We start from the raw sequence: 26,841 nt of genomic DNA, 5'->3' as shown, positions 1-26,841 counted from the left end.
ACGCCTTCCACCTATGGAACTGCTTCTGGACTCAAGGCGGCGGGAGCGATATTCCCATATGTGTTTCAATCACCGACCACCACTGAGCAAACAAATTGAACTGGAGTGAACCAGTTTTCTCCTGCATTGCCCGATCACATCGTTTTGTCGCAAAGCACGGGTATCCAGCTAGTGTTAAATATACACTTCGTTTATCAAATTTTTCTGATGTTGTACCTAATAAGAAAAGTTCAGGTTTAAGATTTTCATGTTTTCCTAACATCTTTTCTAACCACATGCATATTTTTGCCCACATTATTTTTTTGCTTTAACACAAGTCCACCACAGTTTTTTGGTTACATTTCCAACATTTGCTAGACATACAGTATATTGCCAAAAGTATTCGCTCACCTGCCTTTAATCGCATATGAACTGACTGTAAGTGAGATCCCATTCCTAATCCATGGGGTTCAATATGACTTCGGTCCACCCTTGGCAGCTATAACAGCTTCAACTCTTCTGGGAAGGCTGTCCACAAGGTTCAGGAGTGTGTTGATGGGAATTTGTGACCATTCTTCCAGAAGCGCATTTGTGAGGTCACACACTGATGTTGGATGAGTTTACGTGGCCTACCGCTTCGTGGCTGAGTTGCTATCGTTCCCAAACACTTCCACATTCTTCTAATACAGCTGACAGTTGACTGTGGAATATTTAGGAGCGAGGAAATGTCACAACTGGATTTGTTGCACAGGTGGCATCCTATCACAGTTCCACACTGGAATTCCCTGAGCTCCTGAGAGCGACCACTTCTTTCACCAATGTTTGTAAAAACAGTCTGCATGCCTAGGGACTTGGTTTTATACACCTGTGTCCATGGAAGTGATGGGAACACCTGATTCAGATTATTTGGATGGGTGAGCGAATACTTTTGGCAATATAGTGTATTTTGAACATTTTGGCTAACCTAGCAGGTAGTAGATGCCATCTGAAAAACAAGTTTTTTTTTTAATATGAAGTTGCCATTGTTAATTTATAATTTCTTTCCTATATATTTTGCGATGTCTCTAGTTCCATATTATGTCCAAAGTTTTTTTTGACCGCTGTATCTAACTGCATCTTCTCTAACATGTTCGTCTTCTGTTTTCAAATTTAGTAGAAAGTTATGTTGTTGGCTATTAAGCACTAAATAAATGTAATAGTAGAAAATTAATATATATATATATATTAAAAAATTGTAGATTGGACTCCTTCCTGCCATCGCTTCCGTGGAAAACCTATGCGATCAAAATGATTTAGAGGAGTTCCAGCAGTATCGTTGCGTGGAGAGTGCCTCAGAGATTGGGCCTCACATCTTACCGGAAACCTGTGCAAAACTCATTGCGAGTTTGTCTGCCCGGATTCACAATGGTGCCGTGCGTAAGTCCTTGTCTTCTACCTGTTGAAATAGTGTATTATCCACATATTTTATACACCTGTATAGATGGTTCTTGACTTACAACAGTTCCTTTTGTGAACATTCAAAGTTACGATGGCATTTTAAAAAGTGAAAGAGAACCTTTGCAACTGTTCTGACCTAGAAGCCGACTCCTCGTCCCGATAAAACCTCTTTTATTTAGGTTAAAGGGAATTCCTCTCCAGCAAAGTCCCGGCCAATTTGTCTTTCCAGAGATTTCACAACGACAGATCTTTTATCAGGCTTGGAGAGCTGCCAGGCCGATATCTTCCAAACTCCACGCTGTAGCAGCAATTCCTTGGCAAGAAGTCAGGAACAGATCTTCACCCTAATGAATGGAACTAATTGTCTCCTGCAAACTCCACTCCCCTTTTGCTCCTCTTTATTCCCTATGGGAGGGGCCATTCACCATCCACCTGTGGCTTTACTCCCGAGTCGGCCCTTGTTCCTTAGCTGTTCCCATCTCCTGGCAGCTCTGCACATGCGTACATCGGGAACAGGCTTCAGCTGTCCCAGAGGTGGTATTCAGCAGGTTCTGACCAGTTCTGGAGAACCCGTAGAGGAAATTTTGAATAGTTCGGCGAACCGGTAAACACCACCTCTGACAGGCCACGCCTCCATCAATTCTCTGCCTCCCGAGTCCCAGATGATCGGGAGGAAATGGGGATTTTGCAGTATCCTTCCCCTGCCACACCCACCAAGCCACGCCCACCAAGGCATGCCACGCGCCCACCAAGCCACACCCACAGAACCGGTAGTAAAAAAAAAATGAATCCCACCATTGAACTGTCACTTTTTCAGTCCTGTTTTTAACTTGAAACAGTCACTAAATGAATGTTTTTAAGGCGAGGAGTACCGATACCTCTGGAATTTGATTATTCTTCCTTTTTCTCTACTTTGGCATCGTCAATGAAATGTATTCCTCCTGACAGCATGCAGGTGTCACCCACAAGGTTCTCTAAATTCCCACTGCACAAAACTTGGAGGCCAGTGCCAATGCAAACCCAATGTTGTAGGACGCTGTTGCGATAAATGTGCCGCCGGAAGTCACAGCTTCAGACCCCAAGGTTGCCTTGGTAAGTAACGGTCTCTGTCAGGGACTGTACCTTCCCTACCACTTCACAAATATGAGCGCATGCGCCAGAGGTGGTGGGTTGCTCCCGGCATTACTGCTGTTTCGGTGCCCGCAAAAAAATTGTGTGCGTGCGCATTTGCCCAAAAATAGGTCTGTGCATGTGCAAAGTGTTTAAAAAAGAACAAAATTACATTTGTGCAATTACAATTGTTCTGTGCATGCGCAAAATTGAAAATCAAGATGGCGGCCCGTGGGATAACTGGTTTGGGGGCGTGGCAGGCCTGGGTCGCTACCGGTTCCATCGACCCAGACCGCCAAATCACTACCGGTTCAGCTGAACCAATCCGAACCAGTAGGAACCCATCTCTGAAATGCGTCTACACATGTGCTCAGGCTTCCACACATATACTCTGGCAAAAAAAGAGGGCCTATACTGGATACCACAGAGCTGGGGCAGGTGGACAGGGCCACCCGTGATTTCTGCTACTGATTCGGGCGACCCGATTCAAACCGGTAGAATGCCACCTCTGGCCCATATCCAGTAAGGTCTGCCAATTATGACCTCTTTTTACTGAATACACGCACATAGAGATGTAAACTATTGAACAAAATGAAATGCAATGGTGAGGAAAGTGCCGTATTTTTCAGAATATAAGACGCTCAGAAATATAAGACGCACCAGCTTTTGGGGAGGAAAACAAGGGGAAATAAATCTGCCTCTGCCTCCCAGCAATTTCCCTCCTTGCAACAAACAGCAAACAGTACAGAAAATATACACTGTTTGTGGTGTTACATTTCAGACTATACTTGTACAGATGCTGTTAAAATTGAGGTGGCTTTCTGGAAGTATAGTTATTCTCCGCTGTTTAAAAGAAGATACAATAGCACCGGGCCTCTTCAGATCAAGCATTGATTTTAAAAAGCTTCTTCACTTTGTTAAGCTGTCTAGAACAATAATAAAGCAGTCTTTAAAAAATAAGTCTAATAATTTGAACGTTCCTTAGGCATTTATAGTTATTGACTTATCTCCTTGCAGCAAACAGCCTGATTAGCACAAGAAAAAAAAATCTTCCTCTGCCTCCCAGCAATTTGCCTCCTTGCAACAGTATAGTTATTCTCTGCTACTTAAAAGAAGATACAATAGCACTGGGCCTCTTCAGATCAAGCATTGATTTTAAAAAGCTTCTTCGTTTTATTAAGCTGTCTAGAACAATAATAAAGCAGTCTTTAAAAAATAAGTCTAATAATTTGAACTTTCCTTAGGCATTTATAGTTATTGACTTACTTCCTTGCAGCAAACAGCCTGATTAGCACAAGAAAAAAAATCTGCCTCTGCCTCCCAGCAATTTGCCTCGTGGAGCAAACAGCAATTCACTTTCAATTTCTCCCAATCATCAGCTGTTTCAGGCTGCAGAGATTGCTGTAGCCTATTGCAGCCTCCGCAAGCCACTGTTTGCTGCAAGGAGGTAAATTGCTGTGAGGCAGAGGCAAAAAGGTGGGGGTCGATAGGTGGGCGGAGTTACATTCAGTGTATAAAATGCACCCAAATTTTCACCCTCTTTTAGGGTGTGGGAAGGTGCATCTTATACTCTGAAAAATATGGTAAAGTGCTACATTTAGACAAGAAAAACTAAATGCAACAGGTATGGTGTAGGTGGTACCTGGCTCAATGGTAGTAACTGTGAGAGGGATGTTGGAGTCCTGGTGGACGATCACTTAAATTTGAGCCAGTCATGTGCTGCAGCTGCCCAAAAAGCCAACACAATGTCTGAACAGAGGGATAGAATCAAGATCATGCGACAGAGACAAAATATATTACTTTATAGTCTGTGTTCTCATCAATCTTTGTGCAATTCAGAAGGAAGAAGCATCGTTGCTTCTCAGATAATTTCAGGCTGAGGAATGTCAAGAAATCAACTAAGTGCTGATGATCTTACCTAGTTTGGTAATGAAACGTCTGCGAGAAAACAACCAGGCTCAAAGAGGACCAAGGAGACCACACGAATTAAATAACAGGCCGTCTAAAATGATTGTCTTTTCTTTTTTTCAACGTAGCATGTCAATGTCATCCTCAAGGATCAGTAAGCACCTTGTGCGACCAGGTGACCGGGAAGTGTTCTTGTCGACCGGAAGTCGCCGGCCAGCGGTGCAATCAATGCCTAGTTGGGTATTTTGGGTTTCCTCACTGTCGCCCTTGCGCTTGCAACAGCTTCGCGGAACTTTGCGATCCGCAGACTGGAGCGTGTTTGAACTGTACGAGGTTCACCACCGGATCTAACTGTGAAAGGTAAAGACAGATGGATGTTTAAGCTAGTGCAAAATTTAGGCACTTGTGAGGGGTCCCTGGTGCTCTCTGAGCTTGGTGGTTTTCTTGCAGTTGTTTAATACCAAACTAGGTAACATCATCAGTGCTAGAAGGGAGTGGAGTTTGTGGAGAGGAGGAGGAGGAGGAGGAGGAGGAGGAGGAGGAGGAGGAGGAGGAGGAGGAGGAGGAGGAGGAGGAGGAGGAGGAGGAGGAGGAGGAGGAGGAGGAGGAGAACTATGGTGTCCTTGGTGCACTCTGAGCTTGATGATTTTCTTGCAGACGTTTCATTACCAAACTAGGTAACATCATCAGTGCTAGAAGGGAGTGGAGTTTGTGGAGGGGGGGAGGAGGAGGATAACAACAACAACAACAACAATGGAGTCCTTGGTGCGCTCTGAGCTTAGTGATTTTCTTGCAGACATTTCATTACCCAACTAAGTAAGTTCATCAGTGCTAGCAGGGACTAGAGTTTGTGGAGAGAGGGAGGAGGAGGAGGAGGACAACTATAGAATCTTTGGTGCATTTTGAGCTTGTGGCTTTCTGGGCAGACATTTCATTACCAAACTAGGCAACATCATCAGTGCTAGAAGGGAGTGGACTTTGTGGAGAGGGAGAGGTGGAGGACTACGGAGTCCTTGGTGTGCTCCGAGCTTGGTGATTTTCTTGCAGATGTTTCATTACCAAACTATGCAACTTCATCAGTGCTACTCAACGTGATGTAGCACTGATGTTGTTGCCCACCCCAGTTGGGGTGGAAACCCAAGCTCAGAGAGGACCGAGGACCCCACTTCACAATCTCTTAATCAGCATCCTTCCTGGGAAACCTGATGCGTAGGCCAGTTCCCCCACCCCACTCCTTCTCCAGCTGCGCCTTCCTTCACCATACGCTTATGTGTCCTGTTTTTGTAGTGCTTGTTTAAATGGATTGCTTCCTTAAAATGCCATTTTAGCTATGTGATGTAATGTTTTTTTTTAAAAAAACAATAACAACATGAACTACGTTTGGTGCAGGTGCTTGGATGGGTATTATGGAAATCCCCTGAAAAGAGAATCTTGTCGTCCATGCCTGTGTCCAGATTCCCCAACCAGCAAGAGATATTTTGCACATTCCTGTTTCCAAAACCCTCGGACCAAACGGTTAATCTGCAAATGCTTTGTGGGCTACTCAGGTAGAGACATTTCCCCTTTTGTTTTGTTTTTAGGTTGTTTTGCTAGCCCCCCGCCAGCGAAAATGGAGCTTGGGGAGCTCACATGCAGCTCACATGCAGCTTTCCCGAGCTCCGTTTTCTCTGGCAGAGGCACTGTGGACCGATCCTTTGCTGTTTCCAGAGCGCCCCCGTGGGCCAGATCTAAGCACCCCGTGGGCCGGATGCGGCCCGTGGGCCTTGAGTTTGACACCCCTGGTATAGGGTCTTTTGCTTGATCAGGAGTGTGGACTAGAAGACCTCAAAGGTCCCTTCCAACTCTCTTATTCTATGTTCTAAAGAGTGGTGGGTTTCAAAATTTTTTACTACCAGTTCTGTTGGTGTGACTTGGTGGGTGTGGCATGGTTTGGTGGGCATGGCTTGATGAGCGTGGCAGGGGAAGGATACTGTAAAACCTCCATTCCCTCCCCACTCTAGGGGAAAGTTACTGCAAAATCCCCATTTCCTCCTGTTCAGCTGGGACTTGAGAGGCAGAGAATAGATGAGGGCGGGGCCAGCCAGAGGTGGTATTTACTGGTTCTCCAAAGTACTCAAAATTTCCGCTACCGGTTCTCCAGAACTGGTCAGAACCTGCTGAATATTGGTTCTAAAGCAAGAGAAAGCAGAAAACATAAGTGTTTGATCCAATGAGATTTCACTAGTAATTAACAAGTTGGTTGGTTGGTTTTGGAAAAATTAGTCTTGTAATAATCAACCTATGTATCAGTATATTTACCATATTTTTGGGAGTATAAGACGTGCCGGAGTATACGATGCACCTTAGTTTTTGGGGAGGAAAATAAGAAGAAAAAACAATTCTGCCTCTGCCTACCAGCATCCATGGTATTCAGCTGACACATGGTAACAAGGTCAGCCAATGAATAGGCATAGCAACTAAGTCAGCCAATGAGGGCTATTTGGACTCTGAAATTTTCCGTGTGAGCAACAAGGAGACAGGAAGGAACCTGGCTTAGCCAAGAACTGAAAGTGAAACTGCTTGTGTTTTGCTTGTACTTACTGCTAACTTGGAAAACCTGCTTTTGGTAATGTATTGTATATTATTATTTTTAATCCTGCATACTTGTGTAGGACCAGCCAGGTCAGCTTCAGCACTTATTGCAGCCTGATTCAGCACAGCTGATTGGCGGGTGGATCGTCCTGCCGGAATACCTCCAATCAGCTGTTCCAGGCTGCAGGGATTGCCAAAAAACGTCGCTGTCTCCATGCCTCACTTTTTTGGCCTCTGATGTGTGTGTGGGGTGGCGCACTACATTCAGTGTATAAGACGCACCCAAATGTTCACCCTCTTTTGGGGGGGGGAGGTGCATCTTATACTCTGAAAAATACGGTAATTGATTGTAATTGTATATGACTTTCACCTTTCGTAGGTGACCGTTGTGATAACTGCTCCAGTGGATTCCATGGAAATCCAGGTGAACCCACAGGCAAATGTCTTCCTTGTTCTTGCAATAACAACACGGATGTGGCAGACCCAGAATCTTGCAACAAGGACACTGGAGAGTGTTTAAAATGCTTACACAACACTAATGGGCCAAACTGCCAGTTCTGTAAACCTGGTTACTTTGGATCAGCAGTTCTGAGGAACTGTAGAAGTAAGTAAGTGTGATGGAATGTAGTCTGGATTCCCACGAGGGAGGGAGGGAGGAAGGGAGGGGAGGATGCATTCCAGAGGAGCAAGAGACAGCGAAATGTAGCTTGTGTGGGAGAAAGAGGGTGAAGGCAGCTCCTCCCTAGTAGTTCCCTGAATATATATTTTACGATGCACGTAATCTGCTTTAGTTCGGCAAGTTTTCTGCCTCTAGATGAGGAACAACAAAGGAAATCCTTTGAAGAACCTCAGTGTGTCTTTCGTGGCACAAGAACCAACTGGAAGGGCGCCAGGGATGAACGTCCATTAATTAAACATGGTAGTAGGAAGTGATTCGCTAAATTGATCATCGGGGGTTTCTTTGATGCTAGCTCCGAGGTTGGTTGTTTTCCGGTAGACAATGGTGGGATTCAGCCGGTTCGGCACTGGCTCGGCAGAACTGATACCTAATTTTTTGTTGAGTTTGTCACGTGTTCGATACGTCACGTGACACCGCCATGACGATGTGAGTGTGACACCCCTATTCTACTGGCTTGCTGTGTTAGTGTAGATGAGAGTGGTCTTTGCGGTTCTTTGTTTGCTGTTAATTTGTTTGGCCATTTCTTTTTTATTTTAAAGAGTTTTATTATTTTTCAATTACAAAAATAAACATCCCATCTTTCCTTATGCAGCGTGTTATCCGGGTACAAACATCTCTGTGCAACATCGTTCCTCTTTTGCCACATCTTTGACATTCGTATTAACATTATTTCCCTAAGTTTAGCATTATAATATCTTAAACATTTAAATATTATAAAACTCTCCATTTTTCTTCTTACTATCTTCTAGTAATAATATATCAACATTAAACATCATTATTCTTATCATACACATACTAACCATTTTTTTTTATCTTTGTGTATTGTCTACTAATTTTTTTAGTTTTCTTCATTTCCAAACTCCTTTTTCTCTCTCCATCCATTGGTAAAATATTTCCCAAATCATATAATATTCAGTTTGTTCTTTCTCTTTAATTGCTAACGTTAGTCTATTCATTTCTGCACATTTAATATTTTCCTTATTACCATCTCATCAATAGGGATCTCCACACTTTTCCAATGTTGTGCAAACACAATTCTAGCTGCAGTTAATGCCTGAATGATTTAAATATACATTCTCTTTATTATAAATTTAGAATGGTAGAATTCCCAGCAGATATGTTGCTGGCTTCAGCTGTTTAGCAGTTTCTTGATTGGGATATTATTTGCTTCTTGATTGATGGTCTGATCTTAAAACTTGGCTCCTCCTTCTATCGCAATGTCTGATATCTTTTCAGAATGTAACTGCAACCTTTTGGGTGTGAATCCAGCAAAATGCCCACCTGGAAGTGACTTTTGCGCATGTGACCAGACCAGTGGCGAGTGCCCTTGCTCGCCGCATGTGATAGGCAAGAAGTGCGATCGATGTGCTCCTGGCTTCTGGAACATGGCCCAGAGAAGAGGGTGCTGTCCTTGTGGTTGTCATCTCAAACATTCCATAAACAACATTTGTGATCAGGCAAGATTCTTGACTTTAATGCATTGGTTTTTTTTTTAAATTAAAGGATATAGCGTAACACCAGGCCCCAAAATTTATTAAACAGAATCATCTTATCATAAGATGTAATGGTATGTGAGAATGACCTTGGGAGGCGGGAGGAAGAGCTACAGAATGGGCAGGCAGCATGTAAGGATTTCTCAGTTCTCAGAAGGAGGGAAGACATCTCAGAAGGAACCCTCCCTAGTATCTTGGACTGTAAAGTTGAGGGAGAAGAGATGTCCTTGCAAGATTCCGTTCATGTAATCTTACAACTGCAGACAGCGACTGCAGCCATGAAATTAAAAGATGCTTGCTGCCTGGAAGGAAAGCTATGGCAAACCTAGGCAGCCTATTAAGAAGCAGAGTTATCACCTTACCAACAAAAGTCCCTGTAGTCAAAGTGCTAGAAATTCTGTACATAGCCCTACAGAAAATACAGTGCACAATCCACATGTGCTTTACTGCTTAACTGCCACAAGAAAGCACGAAACTAGAAAAGACATAGAGTGTACTATAGATCAGTGATGGCTAACCTTTTTGTAAAGGCGTGCCAAAATTGTGTGCATGCAGTATCCCACAATGGAATGTGCTCCACCACCTATGCATGCACGTGCAACCCCCCACATGCTCGCATGTGACCCCCCCACAGGAGGAGAGATTTTGCCCTCCCTAGACTCCGGAGGCTTTCCTGAAGCCTGGGGAGAGCGAAAATGGCCTCCCCCAGCCCTCCAGAAGCCCCAAAATCAGCTGGCTGGGGTGCTTATGCACGGCGGAGCTGAGGGCTGGTGCACCGGCAAATATGGCTGCACGAGCCACCTGTGGCATGCGTGCCATAGGTTCACTATCACAGCCATAGATGCAACTACAGGCATATAAACACTGCCAACTACTGGGTGAAGAATATCTCTTTCTATTGAATACTGCTGTAGTTGTACAAAGTGCATTCACACTTTATTCCAACACAAAGCTATCGTTTCCCCAGTAGTAATGTATGTCTGTGAGATTTGGCGCCATAAAGGAAGGCTGAGCACCAAAGAATTGAGGCTTTCAAACTGTGGGAATTGAGAGCCCCTTGGACTGCAAGGAGATCCAATCAGTTGTCCTGAAGGAAATCAACCCTGATTGTCCTTTGGAAGGACAGATTCTGAAGCTGAAGCTCAAATGGCCACCTAACGAGAAGAGAGGAGTTCTTGGAGAAGACCCTGATGTTGGGAAAGATGGAAGGCAGAAGAAGAAGGAGATGGCAGACAAGGAGATGTTTTGATAGTATCATCAATGCAATGAACATGAATTTGGGGAAACTCCAGGAGGTGGTGGAGGCCTGGCAGGCTGTGTTAAATGGGGTGGTGGAACAACAACAACAATGGAAGAACAACAACAAACAACCTTACAACAGAGTTTGCGGCTGTGCTTCTTGTCTGGACTAGGAATCATGGTGCTTTGTTGACCCTCTCTAAGCGGTTTGCAGAATCAGCATATGGCCCCCAACAATCATTTTACTGACCTCGGAAGGACGGAAGGCTGAGTCAACCTTGAGCCGGTCAGGATTGAACTGCTGGCAGTTGAATGCAAAGTTAGCCTGCAATACTGCTTTTTAACTACTGCACCACCAGGAAGGAGAATGAGGAAAGCAATAAAAGAGGAAAGAAAGAAGGAAAGGAGGGAGGGAAGGAGGGAAGGAAGGAAGGATAGCAATAGCCCTTAGAGATATGCTGCTTTACAGCCCTCTCTAAGTGGTTTACAGAGTCAGCCTTTTGCCCCCAACAATCTGGGTCCTCATTTTACTGACCTCAGAAGGACAGAAGGCTGAGTCAACCTTGAGCCAGTCAGGATCGAACTGCTGGCAGTCGAATGCAAAGTTAGCCTGCAATACTGCTTTTTAACCACTGTGCCATCAGGAAAGATAATGAGGAAGACAATAAAAGAGGAAGGAAAGAGGAAAGGAGGGTGGGAAGGAGGAAAGGAAGGAAGGAAGTTAGGAAGGATAGCATTAGCACTTAGACTTATATACCACTTCACAGTGCTTCACAGCCCTCTCTAAGCGGTTTACAGAGTCACCATGTTGCCCCCAACAATCTGAGTCCTCATTTTACCCACCTCGGAAGGATGGAAGGCGGAGTCAACCTTGAGCCAGTCAGGATCGAACTGCTGGCAGTCAGTAAAAGTAGTCTGCAGTACTGCCTTCTAACCACTGCACCACCACAGCTCATACCTCAAAGAGCTGATTTGTAAGAATGAAATAAGCCGCAATTTGCAACCATCTTGATTTAGCTGAAGCACGGTGACCCCGCTTGCTTTCCCCCTGCCCAAGTTCTAACTACGGACCCTTTTTATAGCTTACAGGTCAGTGTCCGTGTAAAGTAGGTTATGCCGGAAGACGTTGCGACATCTGTGCTGAAAACCATTATGGCATCGATTGTATCGGTAAGTGGACCAATGTTTGCTCAATTTATGTGGTCCAATGAGAGTCCGAGAGTCCAAGAACTTTTGCATTATAGCTGGTCCCTGACTTACAATGGATAGTGATCATTCAACGGTAGAAGGGTCCTGAAAAAAAGGGACTTATGACCATTCTTCACACTTATGACTGTTGCCGCATCCCCAGTTAAAGGTAGCGGTTCCCCTCGCACAAGCGTGCTAGTCGTTCCCAACTCTAGGGGGCGGAGCTCATCTCCGTTTCAGAGCCAAAGAGCCAGTGCTGTCCGAAGACGTCTCCATGGTCATGTGGCCAGAATGACTCAACGCCGAAGGCGCACGGAACACTGTTCCCTTCCCACCAAGGTGGTTCCTATTTTTCTACTTGCATTTTTTACGTGCTTTCGAACTGCTAGTTTCAAAAGCAGTGCAGACCGGAGAAACGGTTCAGGGGCGTGGCAGTCCTGGGTCACCACCAGTTCACACGCCCCAGGTTGCCAAATCACTATCGGTTTGGCCGAACTGAGCCAAACCAATAGGAACCCACCACTGCTTAGCAAGATCAATTTTGGATTCAATTGTGGTTGTAGGTTGCCTTGCTTTATTTACTTATTTCATTTTCATCCTTTCCCTTTCACGAATTTAACACGATCGTTTGTCTCCTCATCAGAATGTAAGTGTAACAAGGACGGGACGTTGACCCCTGCTTGTGATAAAGACACTGGAGTGTGTCACTGCCGGATGGGGGTGACCGGAAAGCACTGCGATCAGTGTGAACGCCATCGCAATCAAGCATTTCCTTCTTGTTCTCGCTGCCACGTTTGTTTCGATCAGTGGGATAATATCATGAATTCGTTTTCCCGGAGAATTCAAAAATTATTGAAATTTGCTGCAACGCTTGCGGATAAGAGGAAAACCACGCCGGGCTGTGATTTCGACATTAAGGGCTATGAAAATAAAATTTCCGACTTAGAAAAGATCTTGAAAAGTCCATTCTTGTTATCCGAGACGCTCTTGGATATTGAAAAAGTCCACGACAATATTAGGTAAGTCGTCTTTCCTACTTTTTAAAAATCACAAGTTGTCCTCAATTTATGACCACAATTGGACCCCAAATGCCTGTGGCTAAGAAATTCATTTGTTCAGTGTGGTGTTTTTTTAGTTTTCTTTTTAAATATTTTTTTATTTTTAATTTTCAAAACAAACACAACACATCCACATTTTTAGGATTTTAACCACCACCTTTTCCACTTGATGAACATCTCCAACCTCTTCATCATATTTTGCTGTTAGATGCTCTAAGTCTTCCAACTTCTTCTCTATCCTCTCATATGTGTTTGATAATTTCTGTATTTCTGAGAATATCTTTTGCAGACTTAAAGTTTCTTTCTGCTGTTGAAATTGTGCCATTATCTCGTAGGCCCATTTTTCACCCTCCGGAAGCCTCCTGTAGGCTCTGGAGGGTGAAAAACGCCCTACGGCCAAACTGTAAGTCCGTTTGTGAACTTCCAGTTTGCCCGTATGGCCGGTTTTTCACACTCCGGAGGCTTCAAGGAAGCCTTCTGAAGGCTCCGGAGGGCAAAAAACGGCCCTATGGCCAAATCGGAAGTCCGTTCCTGAACTCCCAGTTTGCCCATAGGGCCAGTTTTTCGCACTTGAAGCCTCTGGAGGACGAAAAACGGCCTTAAAAGAAGGCCAAAGTCAGTTGGCCAGCATGCACATGTGTGCTGGAGCTGACAGGGCAACACTTCACATGCCCTAACAAATTGCTCCACATGCCATCTGTGGCATGTGTGCCATAGGTTCGCCATCTTGGTCCTAGTCTAAGTGTGTAGACTCAAGTGCCAGGACAGACAGACGGATCCAGAATCAAGAGAAGTAATAATGGGAGGTCAAGCGCTAATCTTAACATTCGATCTAAGGTCAGAGTTGGCCTGTTGTTCTTTTTCAGGCAAACAGTTTCTCACATGTCTCTACAACCTGGCCCACTGGATCAGATTCCTGATTTCCATAGCATAATTGAAGACTTGCAAAAAGACATTGATAATCTCTCTGGAAGCCTGCAGAAGAGAATGGAAGTACACCGCAGGATGACTTACCTACAATTCCAAGGTAAGCAGGCCAGGAATTAAGAATATAAAGTTTTGACCGATCGAAAAGATGTCAAACTATCTTTCATAATAGCTGGGAAACAGAGCTCGTTCACAGACCATTTGGGGGGGAAAGCTTTTTACAGGAAGTCCTCGACATTTGTCTAGTAACTGCTCGAAGTTACAATGGCCATTGAAAAGAGACTTATGGCAATATAACATATAGTGCTTCCCAAAGCTTTACACCCCTCTCTAAGCAATTTACACAGTCAGCAAATTGCCTCTAACAATCTGGGTCCTCATTTTACTGACCTTGGAAGTATGGAAGGCTGAGTCAACCTTGAGCTGGTCAGGATCGAACTCCTGGCAGTGGGCAGTGCCTGCAATACTACATTCTAACCACTACATCACCAGGAAGGAGAAGGAGAAAGGGAATAAGAGAGGAAAGAAAGAAGGAAGGGAGGGAGGGAGGGAGGGAGGAAGGAAGGAAGGAGGGAGGGAGGGAGGGAGGGAGGAATAGTCTAGCTGGCTGGCGCACGTGCGCATGCCAGAAACTGGAAGTGTGTTTTCCAGTGCGCACATGTCCCTGGGCCACTCCTCTTCCAGGTTGCATCCCAGAGGAGCGTGCATACAGGATCCCTTTTTGGCACTCAGTGCCAAAAAGATTCACCATCCCTGTCCTAACAGAAGCCTCCCATTCAATTCTGGAGCCAACCGGAAGTCCGGTTCCCCCACCATAGAGTCTCCTCCTAGAGCGGTATCCTTTCCCCCCTACCTGTCCTAACCGAAAGCCCTATCAATTGTGGAGCCGAACGGAAAACCTGTCCCTTGCCATAGAGTCTCTTCCTGGCGCACCGTGCTTCCCCCTGTAAGCAGAAGTTCCTTTCAAAATTGTCGTGGTGACAGGGAGCTGCAGCAGAGGGATGAAAGAGCCACATGCGGCTCCAGAGCCATGGGTTGCCACCCCCTGACCTAGGATTACATTTGCTCCAGTGGTGGGTTGCCATTTTTTTTACTACCGGTTCGGGCACGTAACACTTCTGTGCATGCGCAATGCTTCTGCGCATGTGCAGAAGCGTCCAGGCCAGTGTGTGCAGCCTCCCGCCACCGCTACTACCGGTTCACCTGATCTGGGCCAAACTGGGAGCAGCCCACCTCTGATTTGCTCCATTTATTGATGTTGTGTGAAGTACGATGTTGTCATTTGTTTCAGATTTTTTCAGCAAAATAAAGAATTATCACCAAATCATGCTGGCTGCTGAGAAGAGAATCAACGACACCAGATCTCTCCTAGTCCATGGGGAGAAAATAAGGAGCAATGCGTTTGCCCTGCTGAATGATCTGGTCACCCAGAAAAACGTTACGCTGAACCGCCTGAAGACGTTCACAATTCCAGAAATTGAAAATATCAGTGAAAAAGTAAGGAGAATTCATATTTTTGTTCGTTCGTTCATTGAGGGAATTTATATTGCCGCCTATTTGCACATGCCATCTCAAGGCGGCTTACAGAATACAAAACGTCACGTAACAACAATAAACCTAATAAAAGAAGAGTCGTGTAATACATTAATATAATAAAATCGCCATTTAATGGGCTCCATCCCGCTCCGCGTTCCCCAGGCCCGCTGGCAGAACCAGGTCTTCAGCGCCATTCGGAAGAGTGCTAGAGTGAGGGAGGGGCATTCTAATCTCTGGGTGGAATCATGTGCCAGAGAGAGGGAGCCACCATGGAGAAGGCCCTTCTTCTGGGTCCCACCAGGGGGATGGGCAGAGGTGGTATCCAGGTGATGTTTTTGCTGATCCCTTCAGTATGAATGCCTCCCTTGTGTTTTCATGCAGGTATGTGGGATGCCAGGAAACGTCTCGTGTGCCGTGGCAGAGTGCGGCGGGGCTTTATGTCGTGATAGGCAGGGCCACAAACATTGTGGCGGTCTAAACTGTGATGGCGCATACTCCTTTTCTACCAATGCCTTTAGAAAGGCTGATCTGACGGGCCTGCTGTTAAGTAACCTAACCAATCAGACGCAAGGATCTCAGAATAAGGTATGTTAAGGCTCGTGTTTGTGGCAAGCGAAAGATTGTTAGAAGGCTGAGGAAGAAACCACATTTACAGAATATGCCCTTTTGTCCTAAGTAGAGGTTCCTGTTTCCTGTTACAGTAATATAATTGAGCAGTAAAGTACATGGTGACTGTGCTGTGTGATGTTTTATATAAATAGAATTTCCTACACAACCACTTATGCTTCCTGCTTCCTCTTGCTTTAGAATGTAGAATAACAGACTTGGAAGGGACCTCGGAGGTCTTCTAGTCCAACCCCATGCTCAAGCAGGAAACCATATACGATTTTAGACAAATGGCTGTCCAATCTCTTCTTAAAAAACCTCAGTGTTGGAGTACCCACAACAAAACCAGAGGTGCTGGCTTTTGTTTGTTTGCTTGCTAGCTCAACAAATCATCAACAAATTGAAGAATGTGTTAGTAGCTTATCTAATAAATGGCAACTCTGTCCAGCTAAGATACAGAAATCCTGTGAAGAAGACATCCAGAACTTCCAAATATGGTCGACCTTAATGCTCTCTGCAGGCTCCTATAATGCTTTCCAAATTTTTGTTCCTTACCACTAATTTTTTAATTTCAAACTTCTTATGGGGAGTTATGTAATTCTTACTTCCTTGGTTGTGCCCTGTAGTAAGGGTGTTGACACTAAGGCTGAGAGACAGATGTGTGTTAGTACCTAGTAAGTCAATGATCAAAGCTGGATGGACGTGATGACATCTCTCTTAAAATAACAGAATACAGACTAACAGAGTTGGAAGGGGCCTCAAAGGTCTTCTAGTCCAACTTCCTGTTCAAGCAGGAAACTCTATACCCGTGATGGCGAACCTATGGCAAGCGTGCACATGGAGCCATTTTTAAGGGCATGCGAGGCGTTGCCCTGTCAGCTGGCCAGCACGCGTTTGTCGCCCTCTGGAGGCTTCCTTGAAATGTCCGGAGCACAAAAAACCAGCCCTACAGGCAAACCGGAAGTTCAGAAATGGACTTCTGGTTTGCTCGTAGGACTGTTTTTCGCTCTGAAGGCTCCAGAGGTCGAAAACCGGCCCTATGGACAAACCAGAAGTCCCCATTCCTGAACTTCCAAGTTCCTCGTAGGTCCGTTTTTTCACCCTCCGGGGCCTTCAGGGGCCTTCAGGAGGCTTCCCTGAAGGCTCCAGAGGGCAAAAAACGGCCCTACGAGCAAACCAGAAGTGACTTCTGGTTTGTCCGTTGGTCTGTTTTTCACCCTCTGGAGCCTTCAGGGAAGCCTCCTGAAGGCTCTGGAAGTGGACCAACCAGAAGTCCCCATTCCCGAACTTCCGGTTTCCCCGGAAGGTCCATTTTTCATCCTCCAGAGGCTTTAGGGAAGCTCCTGAGGCCCCCGGAGGGCGTCCGGGGGTGGGGGGTGGGGGAGGCTGTTTTCTCCCTCCCCAGGCTTCTTTATTGAAGAAGCTCTGTTGCATTATTTAGCCTAACGTGTGGCTCCTGCGCTAATCGTTCTCCGGAACCTAGTTCATAAGTTATCCGATTCGTATGGTGTTTTATGAATGAGCCTCCAACAGTAGAGTTGGCTTGCACCAGAAGAAAGGCTGTTTCTGGATGGGGTGTCTACATGAGCTTCCACCTCTGTCCCTGGAGAATGCAAACCTTTTATATCACGGTGTTAAAAATGTTCTCAGAACTGAAATAATTCCAGATCCAGCACAAAGAATCTTTTTTTTTTTAAATTACAGAAATGACATGGAAATTATGCTACACCCACAAATCAGGAATGTTGGGAGCGTGTGGGAAGAGAGCTATGCTGGGTTTGTTTATTCCCATCCATCTTTTCCCTGGTTAGATCCATTTGTAGCTTCCTCCAGTTCCATATTTTTCCTACAGTAATGAAGCTAACAACCAACTGTTCACAGTGGGCTAGTTGTGTTTCGAATTGTAAAAATAGACCCTTGGCGTATTCCGATTCTGATTCTATGTACGTCTAGCCAGTGGGTATCAAAAACTATTATTTCAGGGGGCCCCCGCAAAATCATTTGAAAGGGGCAGGCTAAAAAAGTCAAAATCGGATTTACTTGTGCAGTCATATCCACCAGAGGTAGGTTCCTACCATTTTGGCCCAGTTTAGCCAAATAGGTAGTAATTCGGCCGGACATGTGACCGTACCGGTTTTATCCTGGGTGCTGACATCCTTACTTTCGGTTCTGCAACATGCGCAGAACAATCTTCATTGAAAAAAATGCACTTTTTTTCCCTTTTATAATGGTGTGCGCATGCCAGTCCCAGAAAGGTCCAGAGATGGGCCGTTTTTCGCAAAAACGGAGGTGTCTTTGTCTTCCCTCAGCCTCCAGACGCACTCTGCAGGCTTCAGCAGGGCCGGGGGAAGGGAAAAATGCCTCCATTTTTGCTAAAACAAACTGCCCATTTTCCACCCGTTGTTTGCAGGAGGGCATTTTCTCCTCCCACCAGCCCTGCTGAAGCCTGCAGAGTGTTCCTGGGGGCCAGGGAGGACAGAAACATTTTTTTCTTACTGGATAGTTTGCAGGGGCTCCCTTAGCTCTGGCGAGGCTCAAGACCCCCTTCCCCCCAGTCAAAATTTTTCGCCACCGTTTCGGTGTGCATAGCTTGGTGAGGGGGTGTCATGTGACTGAGTGTGCGTGAGTGACGTCACGCTGGCCATGCCCACTAAGTCACATGCCTCCCCCATCTAGCCAAACCCACCGAACCGGTAGTAAAAAAAATTTGAAACCCACCCCTGGGTTTCAAAAAGTGAAAATAGGTATCAGTTTAGCATCCTGACATAGTCACAAATAAACTTCCATTGACTCTGAGCAGGTGCTAACATTTCATTGAGAAGATGCATAGGCTGTTTAGCAATGAATCAGTTTAATGAGACCTTCGTGTGTTGAGCTGATCTTTCTCACCTGACAATTTTAATTTTTTGATATCTCTTCTCCCCACGCATCCCCTCACCCAATTTATACCTCTGGATGAGTTCAGTCAATTGCTTTTTTAAAAAAGCAGATCCTAAAACCTACTATTCCTTTAATCCAGAGTTAGAGCTGAAAAATGGATCTAGAAGTTAGGGGGGAAATATAATAATAATAATAATAATTTATTAAATTTCTAGACCGCCCCCTCTCCCCGGAGGGACTCGGGGCGGTGTACAGAAATAAATTTAAAACATACAAACAATCATACACATAAATAAAAATCAGATTAAACAACCCCTGTACAATTTATAAAAATTAAAAAAACAGACCTTAAAACCAATCTTAAAAAATTTAGAAATAGGACTGAGGTGGGATAGGTGGAATTAGGCCAAGCCGGCTAGCTGGAATAGGTGGGTTTTAAGTTTCTGACGGAAGGAGCGGAGATCCGTAGTCATTCTAATGTCGGGGGGGAGGTCATTCCAGAGGGTCGGGCCCATCACAGAGAAGGCCCTTACCCTAGGCGCCGTCCGCTGGCACAGCCTAGTGGACGGCACCCGGAGGAGTCCCTCTCTGTGTGAGCGAATCGGCCGGAGGGATGTATGTAATTATCATTACTTTGTTTTTTATCCCCCACCAATAAAACTGATAACAAAATAAAAATGAGATTGTGATCGAAATGTCCCCTCACAGATCAAAAGTATAAGGAAAATGACTGATGACACTAAGGAGAAAACATTGGAGATTCAAGGAAAACTGGAGAAAAGTAAATATCAAATCAAAAACGAAAGAGAAAGCGTAAAAGACCTGATCAAGAGACTGAGGAACTTTTTGCTAGGTAAGCGTGCTGTTCTTTCTCTCCCGTTTTCAGCATATGTCGCGCGAAATAAATTCAGCATAGTGTTTTGACCTAAGCTTCCTTAAAAAGCATGAAGCAGAGTCTTGGTCCCACAAAACCTCTTTTATTTACATGACTGTGAATTGCTTTCATTCACAGTCAGCAAGGCTTAGCAAACAGTCTTTCCGAGGAATGTTTATCAACACGAACCTTATCTTGTTTGGAGAGCTGCCAGATTACTAGTTTCCAAACGCAGGGCAAGGCAAAACTTGGCACAGAGTCTCTTATAGTCACAAACAGAACTTTCCACTCTTGAAACGACCGAAGGAACGAATTGTTTCCTGCAAAAGCCCATTCAGCAGGTTCGGACCAGTTCTGGAGAACCGGTAGCAGAAGTTTTGAGTAGTTCGGAGATGTTTTGAGTAGTTCGGAGAATCGGCAAATACCATTTCTGGCTGGCCCTACCCCCATCTATTCTCTGCCTCCCGAGTCCCAGCTGACCGGGAGGGAATGGGGATTTTGCAGTAACCTTCTTCTGGAGTGGGGAGGGAATGGAGATTTTACCGTATTCTTCCCCTACCACGCCCACCCAGCCATGCCACGCCCACAGAACCAGTAGTAAAAATAGTTTGAATCCCACCATTGTTTCCATCCTTCCGAGGCCGGTAAAATGAGGACCCATATTGTTGGGGGCAAGAGGCTGATTCTGTAAACTGCTTAGAGAGGGCTGTAAAGCAGTGTGAAGCGATATATAAGTGCTATTGGTAAGTGGGGAAGGAAGGACAGACCGTGGTTAGAATGCAGCATTGTAGGCTAATTCTGCCATTTGCCAGGAGTTCGATTCTGACCGGCTCAAGGTTGACTCATTCTTCCATCCTTCCAAAGTCAATAAAATGAGGACCCAGTTTGTTGGGGGCAAGAGGCTGACTCTGTAAAACGCTTAGAGAGGGCTGTGAAGCACTGTGAAGCGGTATATAAGTCTAGGATCGTACACACTTTTCTCCTCATTTTTCTAAGAGGAAAGTGCCCCACCGGAGGATATAGAAAAAGTTGCAAATTATGTTCTGGCGATTAAGATGCACGAGGGACCTCAGGAGCTGCCACACCTGCTCAACAACCTCAAGAGTCTCATGTCGCATTGCGAGGAACGCACAGAATATACCAAAAGCTTAAGGAAACAAAAGGAAGAGGCAGAGAAGCTTTTGAAGAAAGCCAAAGAAACTGAGTATGTATTGCGTTTTCTTATTTGTACTGATAGTTGAGACTTCAGGTAGGCCTCAACTTACCAGAGTTCACTTAGTGACCGCTCCAAGTTACAACGGAACTGGAAAATGTGACCTATAACCATTTTTACACTTATGACCACCGCAAAATCCTCACAGTCCCGCGATCAGAATGATGACTTGTATTTATGACGGTTGCAGGGTCCCGGGGTCATGCGATCCCCATCGTCTGACAAGCAAAGTCAATGGGGAAGCCTGATTCACTTAACAACCATGTGACTAACGTAACAACTGCAGGGCTTCACTTAACAAAAGTGGCAAGGAACGTCATTGAATGGGGGCAAAACTCACTTAACAAATTTCTCACTTGCGCTCAGTTGTGGTCGTTAAGTTGGGGACGAATTGTATTTGTAGTTCAGGATTGAACTGTGGGGTCCTTGGGGCTGCCTGAGTTTGGTTGTTTCCTTGCAGACGTTTCATTACCCAACTACGTCACATCCTCAGTGCTAAAGGGGTGGAGAACAAATCACACACCTTTGTAACCCTGATGATGTTCCCAAGTTGGATCATGAAACATCGGCAGAAAAAAAAAAACAAGTTCAAAGAACACCAAGGACCCAACAATCTGTTCTGACCTAAGCTTCCTGATCCAGTAAAAAGCACACGCTTAGTCCCCCAAACCCTCTTTTTATTTCAAAGGGTGTGAATTACGTTCATTCGCAGCCTGTAATGAGTCCCAAAGTCCTACAGTAGTCTGCCAAAGTCCTTCGGGATAAGGCTGAGAAGCACCCACCTTTATCTTCCTTGAAAGGCTGCCAAAGACTTAATTGGCAATTACCTTAGCAAGGCCACACGGAGGAAAGAGTCAGAACGGAGCTTCAGAAGGTAAACTGACCAGCATGAACCAAGTTGCTTCCTGCAAAGGCTCATGTGCTTTTGCTCCTCCTTTATGTCCTATGGGAGGGGCCAATCACCTCCAAGCCTTACTCTCGAGTCGTCCCTTCTGTCTTAGCTGCTCTTGCCTTCTAGCAGCTCTGCGCATGCATGCGCTGGGAACGGGGGGGACTTGTTCATCTGCCTCGCTGCTGTCTGACTCTGGAGGCAGCACATAACTCCCAGAGGGCCCTGGGCCCCTCTCTGCCTCCGACGCAGAGCCCTCGTCCGAGCCTTCTCCAGACTCCAGGACTGGCCCATGTTCCTCCCCAACCTCCTCGCTGTACGATTCTGCTGCCAGCTCCATAGGCCACTAGCGGACCACAACACAATCATCCTCCTCTCTCCACAAACTCCCCTCCCTTCTAGCACTGATGATGTTACCCAGTTGGGCAATGAAACGTCTGCAAGAAAACCACCAAGCTCAGACTCAACACCAAGGAGCCCAACAATTTCTTATTTGTATTTGTGATCAATTAAGTCCTGAAAATGGATTTTCTGATTTAGCTAATCTTATTATGCCATAATCACTTTTTAATCATTCAGTGAGCAAACCATTGTCAACGGAGCAATGCAATTCTGATTAAGTCTTTTGTAATACTAATATTCTGTTCTAGCCTCATCCTATTTCCTAAGTGACTTGCCATAAAGATTTATTTGATTTGTTCATTGGGTTCTCTTTGTTTCTCCAATTATTATATTCTACTTCCAATTACCAGGTGGCTCAGTGGCTAAGATGCTGAGCTTGTCGATCAGAAAGGTCAGCAGTTTGGAGGTTCAAATCCCTAGCGCCGTGTAATGGAGTGAGCTCCCGTTACTTGTCCCAGCTTCCACCAACCTAGCAGTTCAAAAGCACGTAAAAATGCAAGTAGAAAAATAGGAACCACCTTTGGTGGGAAGGTAACAGCATTCCGTGCAACTTTGGTGTTTAGTCATGATGGCCACATGACCACAGAGACATCTTCAGACAACTCTGGCTCTTCGGCTTTGAAACGGAGATGAGCACCGCCCCCTAGAGCCAGGAACAACTAGCACATATGCGCGAGGGGAACTTTTACCTTTACCTTACTTCCAATTAACAATCCTAGCATGCAGATTTCTTGCGTGTCTCTCAAGACCTTTTTTTTTAAAACTCAGGGATAAAACAAAAGCTCTCACTGCACCTGATGAAATTATAACCCACCTGAAAGACGTAGAAGATACTCAGAGACAAACTCAAGGCGTCTTGGCAACTTCCAACGCGAAAATAGAAGAAATGCTAACAAATATTTCAGAGGTAGCCTCAGTCCACTCAACGATTGTAAATTAAAGCATGTGATATTTTATCAATGGAGATTCTCACTCATCCAGATCACAGTTGTCCCAAAGGTGCTTTTTTTCCAAGAAGACTTTCTGGTTTTTCTTTTGAAGATGTTTCGCTTCTCATCCCAGAAGTTTCTTCAGCTCTGACCGGATGGTGGGGAATGGAAGGATTTATATTCCTTGCAGACAAAGCTGGTCATTTGCATTCTTTTAGAGAGTCGTTGAGGCCACTTGGAGGTTTATCTCTGTCTTCAGGGTTACCCGAATGATGCAAATGGGTGTGGAGCCTTCTTGGAGCTGCTGAAAGGACTGTGTTGTAAACTGGAGATAAATGATGTTGTCTCCCTCCCCCTCTGTTGAGGGAGGGCTGTTCAATTTCGACCCCTCTTTCAAACCAACAGTCCTCTCTGTCCAAAATGTGGACTTTGCTGTCCTCAAAAGACTGGCCTTTGACTTTCAAATGCAGAATCTAGTCCTGATGGGTTTGTTCTCCTACGTTTTGCCGTGCATTTGTGAAGGGGCTGTTTTGTTTCCCCACCAGTTATTCTAGTAAGTTGCTCATTGCCTATGGAGATTGAGAAGAAAAAACAGAAAGCCCAGCTGCCTCTTGGGGGGAAAAAAAGCACTTTTGGGACATGAAGTACTTAATCTTTTTAATACTCTCTTGTCTTTTTCATTCATTGTCCTCTAATAAGGAGTGGCGACCCCTTTAACTAGTTATGTTTCTCGGGGAACAGGCTGAGGACCAAGTGAAGAAGGCCCACACCCAGTTGCAGTCTTTTCCAGAAAAACAGTTCAAGCTGGCAGATGAAATAAGTTCCTTGAAGACCAAAACGGAGAAGAGCAAAATCCAAGCCACAGATGCAAGATCAAAGGCAGGAGAAGCCCAAACTCAAGCGACAGCGAGTAGTAAGGTAAAACCCCATTTAAATATCCTTGTTTATCCCCCTGAAAAAGGGGCAGTTATGACCATTTTTCACACTTCCAACCACTTCCCTACAGTCACGTGATCAAAATTTGGATTCATTTCTACGTGGTGGCTCAGGGGCTAAGACGCTGAGCTTGTCGATCAGAAAGGTCGGCAGTTCGGCGGTTCGAACCCCTAGCGCCGCATAACGGAGTGAGCTCCCGTTACTTGTCCCAGCTTCTGCCAACCTAGCAGTTCGAAAGCACATAAAAATGCAAGTAGAAAAATAGGGACCACCTTTGGTGGGAAGGTAACAGCGTTCTGTGCGCCTATGGCATTGAGTCATGCTGGCCACATGACCACGGAGATGTCTTCGGACAGCGCTGGCTCTTTGGCTTTGAAACGGAGATGAGCACCGCCCCCTAGAGTCAGGAACGACTAGCATATATGTGTGAGGGGAACGTTTACCTTTATACACACTGCATTTTTTAGGAACTTGCTAATCTTGAACACGAATACGGCAACTTGCAAAACAAACTCCTGACCAGTGGACTTTCGTTAGAAACCCTGGACAAACTCAACTGGTTGAAAAAAGAGGCAGAAGAACTTGCCAATGAGACCGCGGAGAAGGCGAAAAGAATCGCCGGTAATTTACACACCTTGTATGCACCCAGATATATACGTACCATATTTTTCAGAGTATAAGACGTACCTTTTTCCCCCCCAAAAGAGGGTGATACACAAAATGTAGCTCCACCCCCCAACCCCCGGCAGTCCGATCCACCCCCCAATCAGCTGTGCTGAATCAAGCTGCAATAAGTACTGAAGCTGACCTGGCTGGTCAGAGTTTGCAGCAGCAATAACATTCAGAAAGCACACACAAGTAGCTGATTCAGCAGGATTCAAAATAATAATAATATACAATACATGACCAAAAGCAGGTTTTCCAAGGTAGCAGTCAATGCAAGCAAAACACAAGCAGTTTCACTTTCAGTTCTCGGCTAAGGAGACAGGCTCCTTCCTGTCTCCTTGCTGCTCACACAGCAAATACTGTTTCAGAGTCCAAATAGCCCTCATTGGCTGACTTAGTTGCTATGCCTATTCATTGGTTGAACTTGTTACCACGTGTCACCTGAATAACATGGATGCTGGTAGACAGAGGCAGAATTTTTCTTCTTTTTATTTTCCTCCCAAAAAACTAAGGTGTGTCTTATACTCCGCAGCGTCTTATACTCCAAAAAATATGGTACATAGCCATAAAGTCTATCTTTTGCTGCTATAAAAGACTTTGGAAATGAGTGTTAGGCAGACATGGGTTACTACTGGGTGGGAGTGGCTTGGCAGCCATGTGACTGGGTGGGTGTGGCCAACTTATAAAATGTGGTAAAACTCACTTAACAATGCTCTTGCTTAGCAACCAAAATGTTGGCTCAGAAACTCTGGCATTTGAAGCACGCAAGTCTTAGAGCTCTCAAGTTACAAAACCTTTCCACCCCTAACCCTTTAGGAAAAAAAAACGCAGGGGTGTTCAAACTTGATAGCTTTAAGACTTGTGGACTTCAACTCCCAGAATTCCTCTTCTCGCTCTTCATCTTGACGATGTGCGGATGGGCGGTGGGAGGGAGCTGGAACCGGTTCTAAACGGGACTGTAGATTTGTGGAACCTCTTCCATAGAAGAGGTTAGAACTGGCAGGAACCCACCCCGGGTGTAGGGTCTCCTGCTTGGGCGGGGGTTGGACTAGATGAACTACAAGGTCCCTTCCAACTCTGTTAATCAGTTTACCGCTGTTTGCATGCCTGGTTATTTTTTTTAGACCTGGAAAAGAAGATACAAGATCTGAACCAGATTAAACAGCAAAAAGCGGATCAGCTGAAGCAACTGGAGGATCAAGTTATCGCTATTAAAAACGAGATCGCTGAGGAATCCAACAGATACGCTACTTGTAAAAGTTAGACTCGAAGAAAATCCTGGACATCCTGTGGGAAATCACTGAATACCTCTCTGTAAATGGTTTGTAATAATGATGAGCATTAGATAAGCTACGTTCAGGGGTAGGTTGCTGCCGGTTTGGCATGCCAAAAGTTTTTGCTCCGTGCCCCTGCGCATTTGCATCTAAAAAGATCTACGCATGTGCAAAATGTTAGAAAAGGAAAAAAAATACATTTTGTACTGTACAGAAAATTGTTCTGCGTATGCGCAGAACCGAAAATCAAGATGGCACCACTGGAGGGGAACCAGTTCCGGGGCACGGCAGGCATACTGATAAATAAATAAATAAATAAATAAATATTATATATATATATATATATATATATATATATATATATATATATATATATATATATATATATATATATATATATATATTAAAGCAGTTGGTTTAAATCAGGTAGCTACGTTCATTGTTCAAAATTTCAAACATACTTCAATAGTAGGCAAAGCACTTCTAAACTATTTTGAATTAAGAGCTCAAACCTGTGCATGTACAGACATAAAAGTTTTCTCCTCTGTTAAGATTCCAGGTGTGTATACATAAAGCATTGTTTTACATTCCCCCAAACTTGCTAAAACTGGACTAATCCTGTTTTGCACATATTAATTTAAAGCTAAATAAGATTAAAATGACGTGGTTGTTGCTTTGATTTAGTCAAACATCTCAAGCAGCGAGACAAAATTTGTTACTATTACGGTCATAAACAATAGTTAAATATTTAATTGGTTTGGCATAGCAACACTCCGTTTTCCACATATTGCAAAGATGAAAATTCTCAGTGTGCGAGTGTACACACACTTGCACCCAGTAATACAAATTCTGTTGTTGTGGTTGTGAAGATTCCGATGTTCATTGGATCATTTTAGTCTGGGCTGCTTGTCTGATTTTAGCTTTTTCAAATGTCCCCCCCCCCCATCTCCCCATTTTATACACAGCTCAGAGTCTATTGGAGTTGGTTAGCTAATAAATTTAAAATAAAAATGTTTTATAAGCTTATTATTATTAATTGTTTTGATG

The 26,841-nt window shown here is 44.7% G+C and overlaps 1 protein-coding gene across 2 annotated transcripts in view; it reads left to right on the top strand.

The window, feature by feature from the left end:
• LAMB4 (laminin subunit beta 4) overlaps positions 1-26,081 on the top strand; it is a 58,309-nt gene extending 32,228 nt beyond the window's left edge. Inside the window, exons 19-35 of one of the 2 annotated variants that reach the window (XM_081958648.1) lie at positions 1,218-1,395; positions 2,365-2,508; positions 4,563-4,794; positions 5,824-5,981; positions 7,385-7,609; positions 8,921-9,141; positions 11,499-11,586; positions 12,248-12,623; positions 13,529-13,689; positions 14,881-15,086; positions 15,507-15,710; positions 19,320-19,464; positions 20,482-20,689; positions 22,758-22,896; positions 23,660-23,836; positions 24,322-24,475; positions 25,645-26,081. In XM_081958648.1, coding sequence (XP_081814774.1) covers positions 1,218-1,395; positions 2,365-2,508; positions 4,563-4,794; positions 5,824-5,981; positions 7,385-7,609; positions 8,921-9,141; positions 11,499-11,586; positions 12,248-12,623; positions 13,529-13,689; positions 14,881-15,086; positions 15,507-15,710; positions 19,320-19,464; positions 20,482-20,689; positions 22,758-22,896; positions 23,660-23,836; positions 24,322-24,475; positions 25,645-25,784 — 3,156 coding nt within the window. In that variant the 3' untranslated portion in view covers positions 25,785-26,081. Of the gene's footprint in view, positions 1-1,217; positions 1,396-2,364; positions 2,509-4,562; positions 4,795-5,823; positions 5,982-7,384; positions 7,610-8,920; positions 9,142-11,498; positions 11,587-12,247; positions 12,624-13,528; positions 13,690-14,880; positions 15,087-15,506; positions 15,711-19,319; positions 19,465-20,481; positions 20,690-22,757; positions 22,897-23,659; positions 23,837-24,321; positions 24,476-25,644 lie in introns of those variants that run through there. The other variant, XM_081958649.1, reaches the window with a different exon arrangement.
• The last annotated feature ends 760 nt before the right edge of the window (positions 26,082-26,841 follow it).

The sequence above is a fragment of the Natrix helvetica genome (assembly GCF_964273705.1).
Source record: "Natrix helvetica genome assembly, chromosome: 6".
NCBI lineage: Eukaryota > Metazoa > Chordata > Lepidosauria > Squamata > Natricidae > Natrix > Natrix helvetica.
This window is presented reverse-complemented; position numbering and strand designations above follow the sequence as displayed.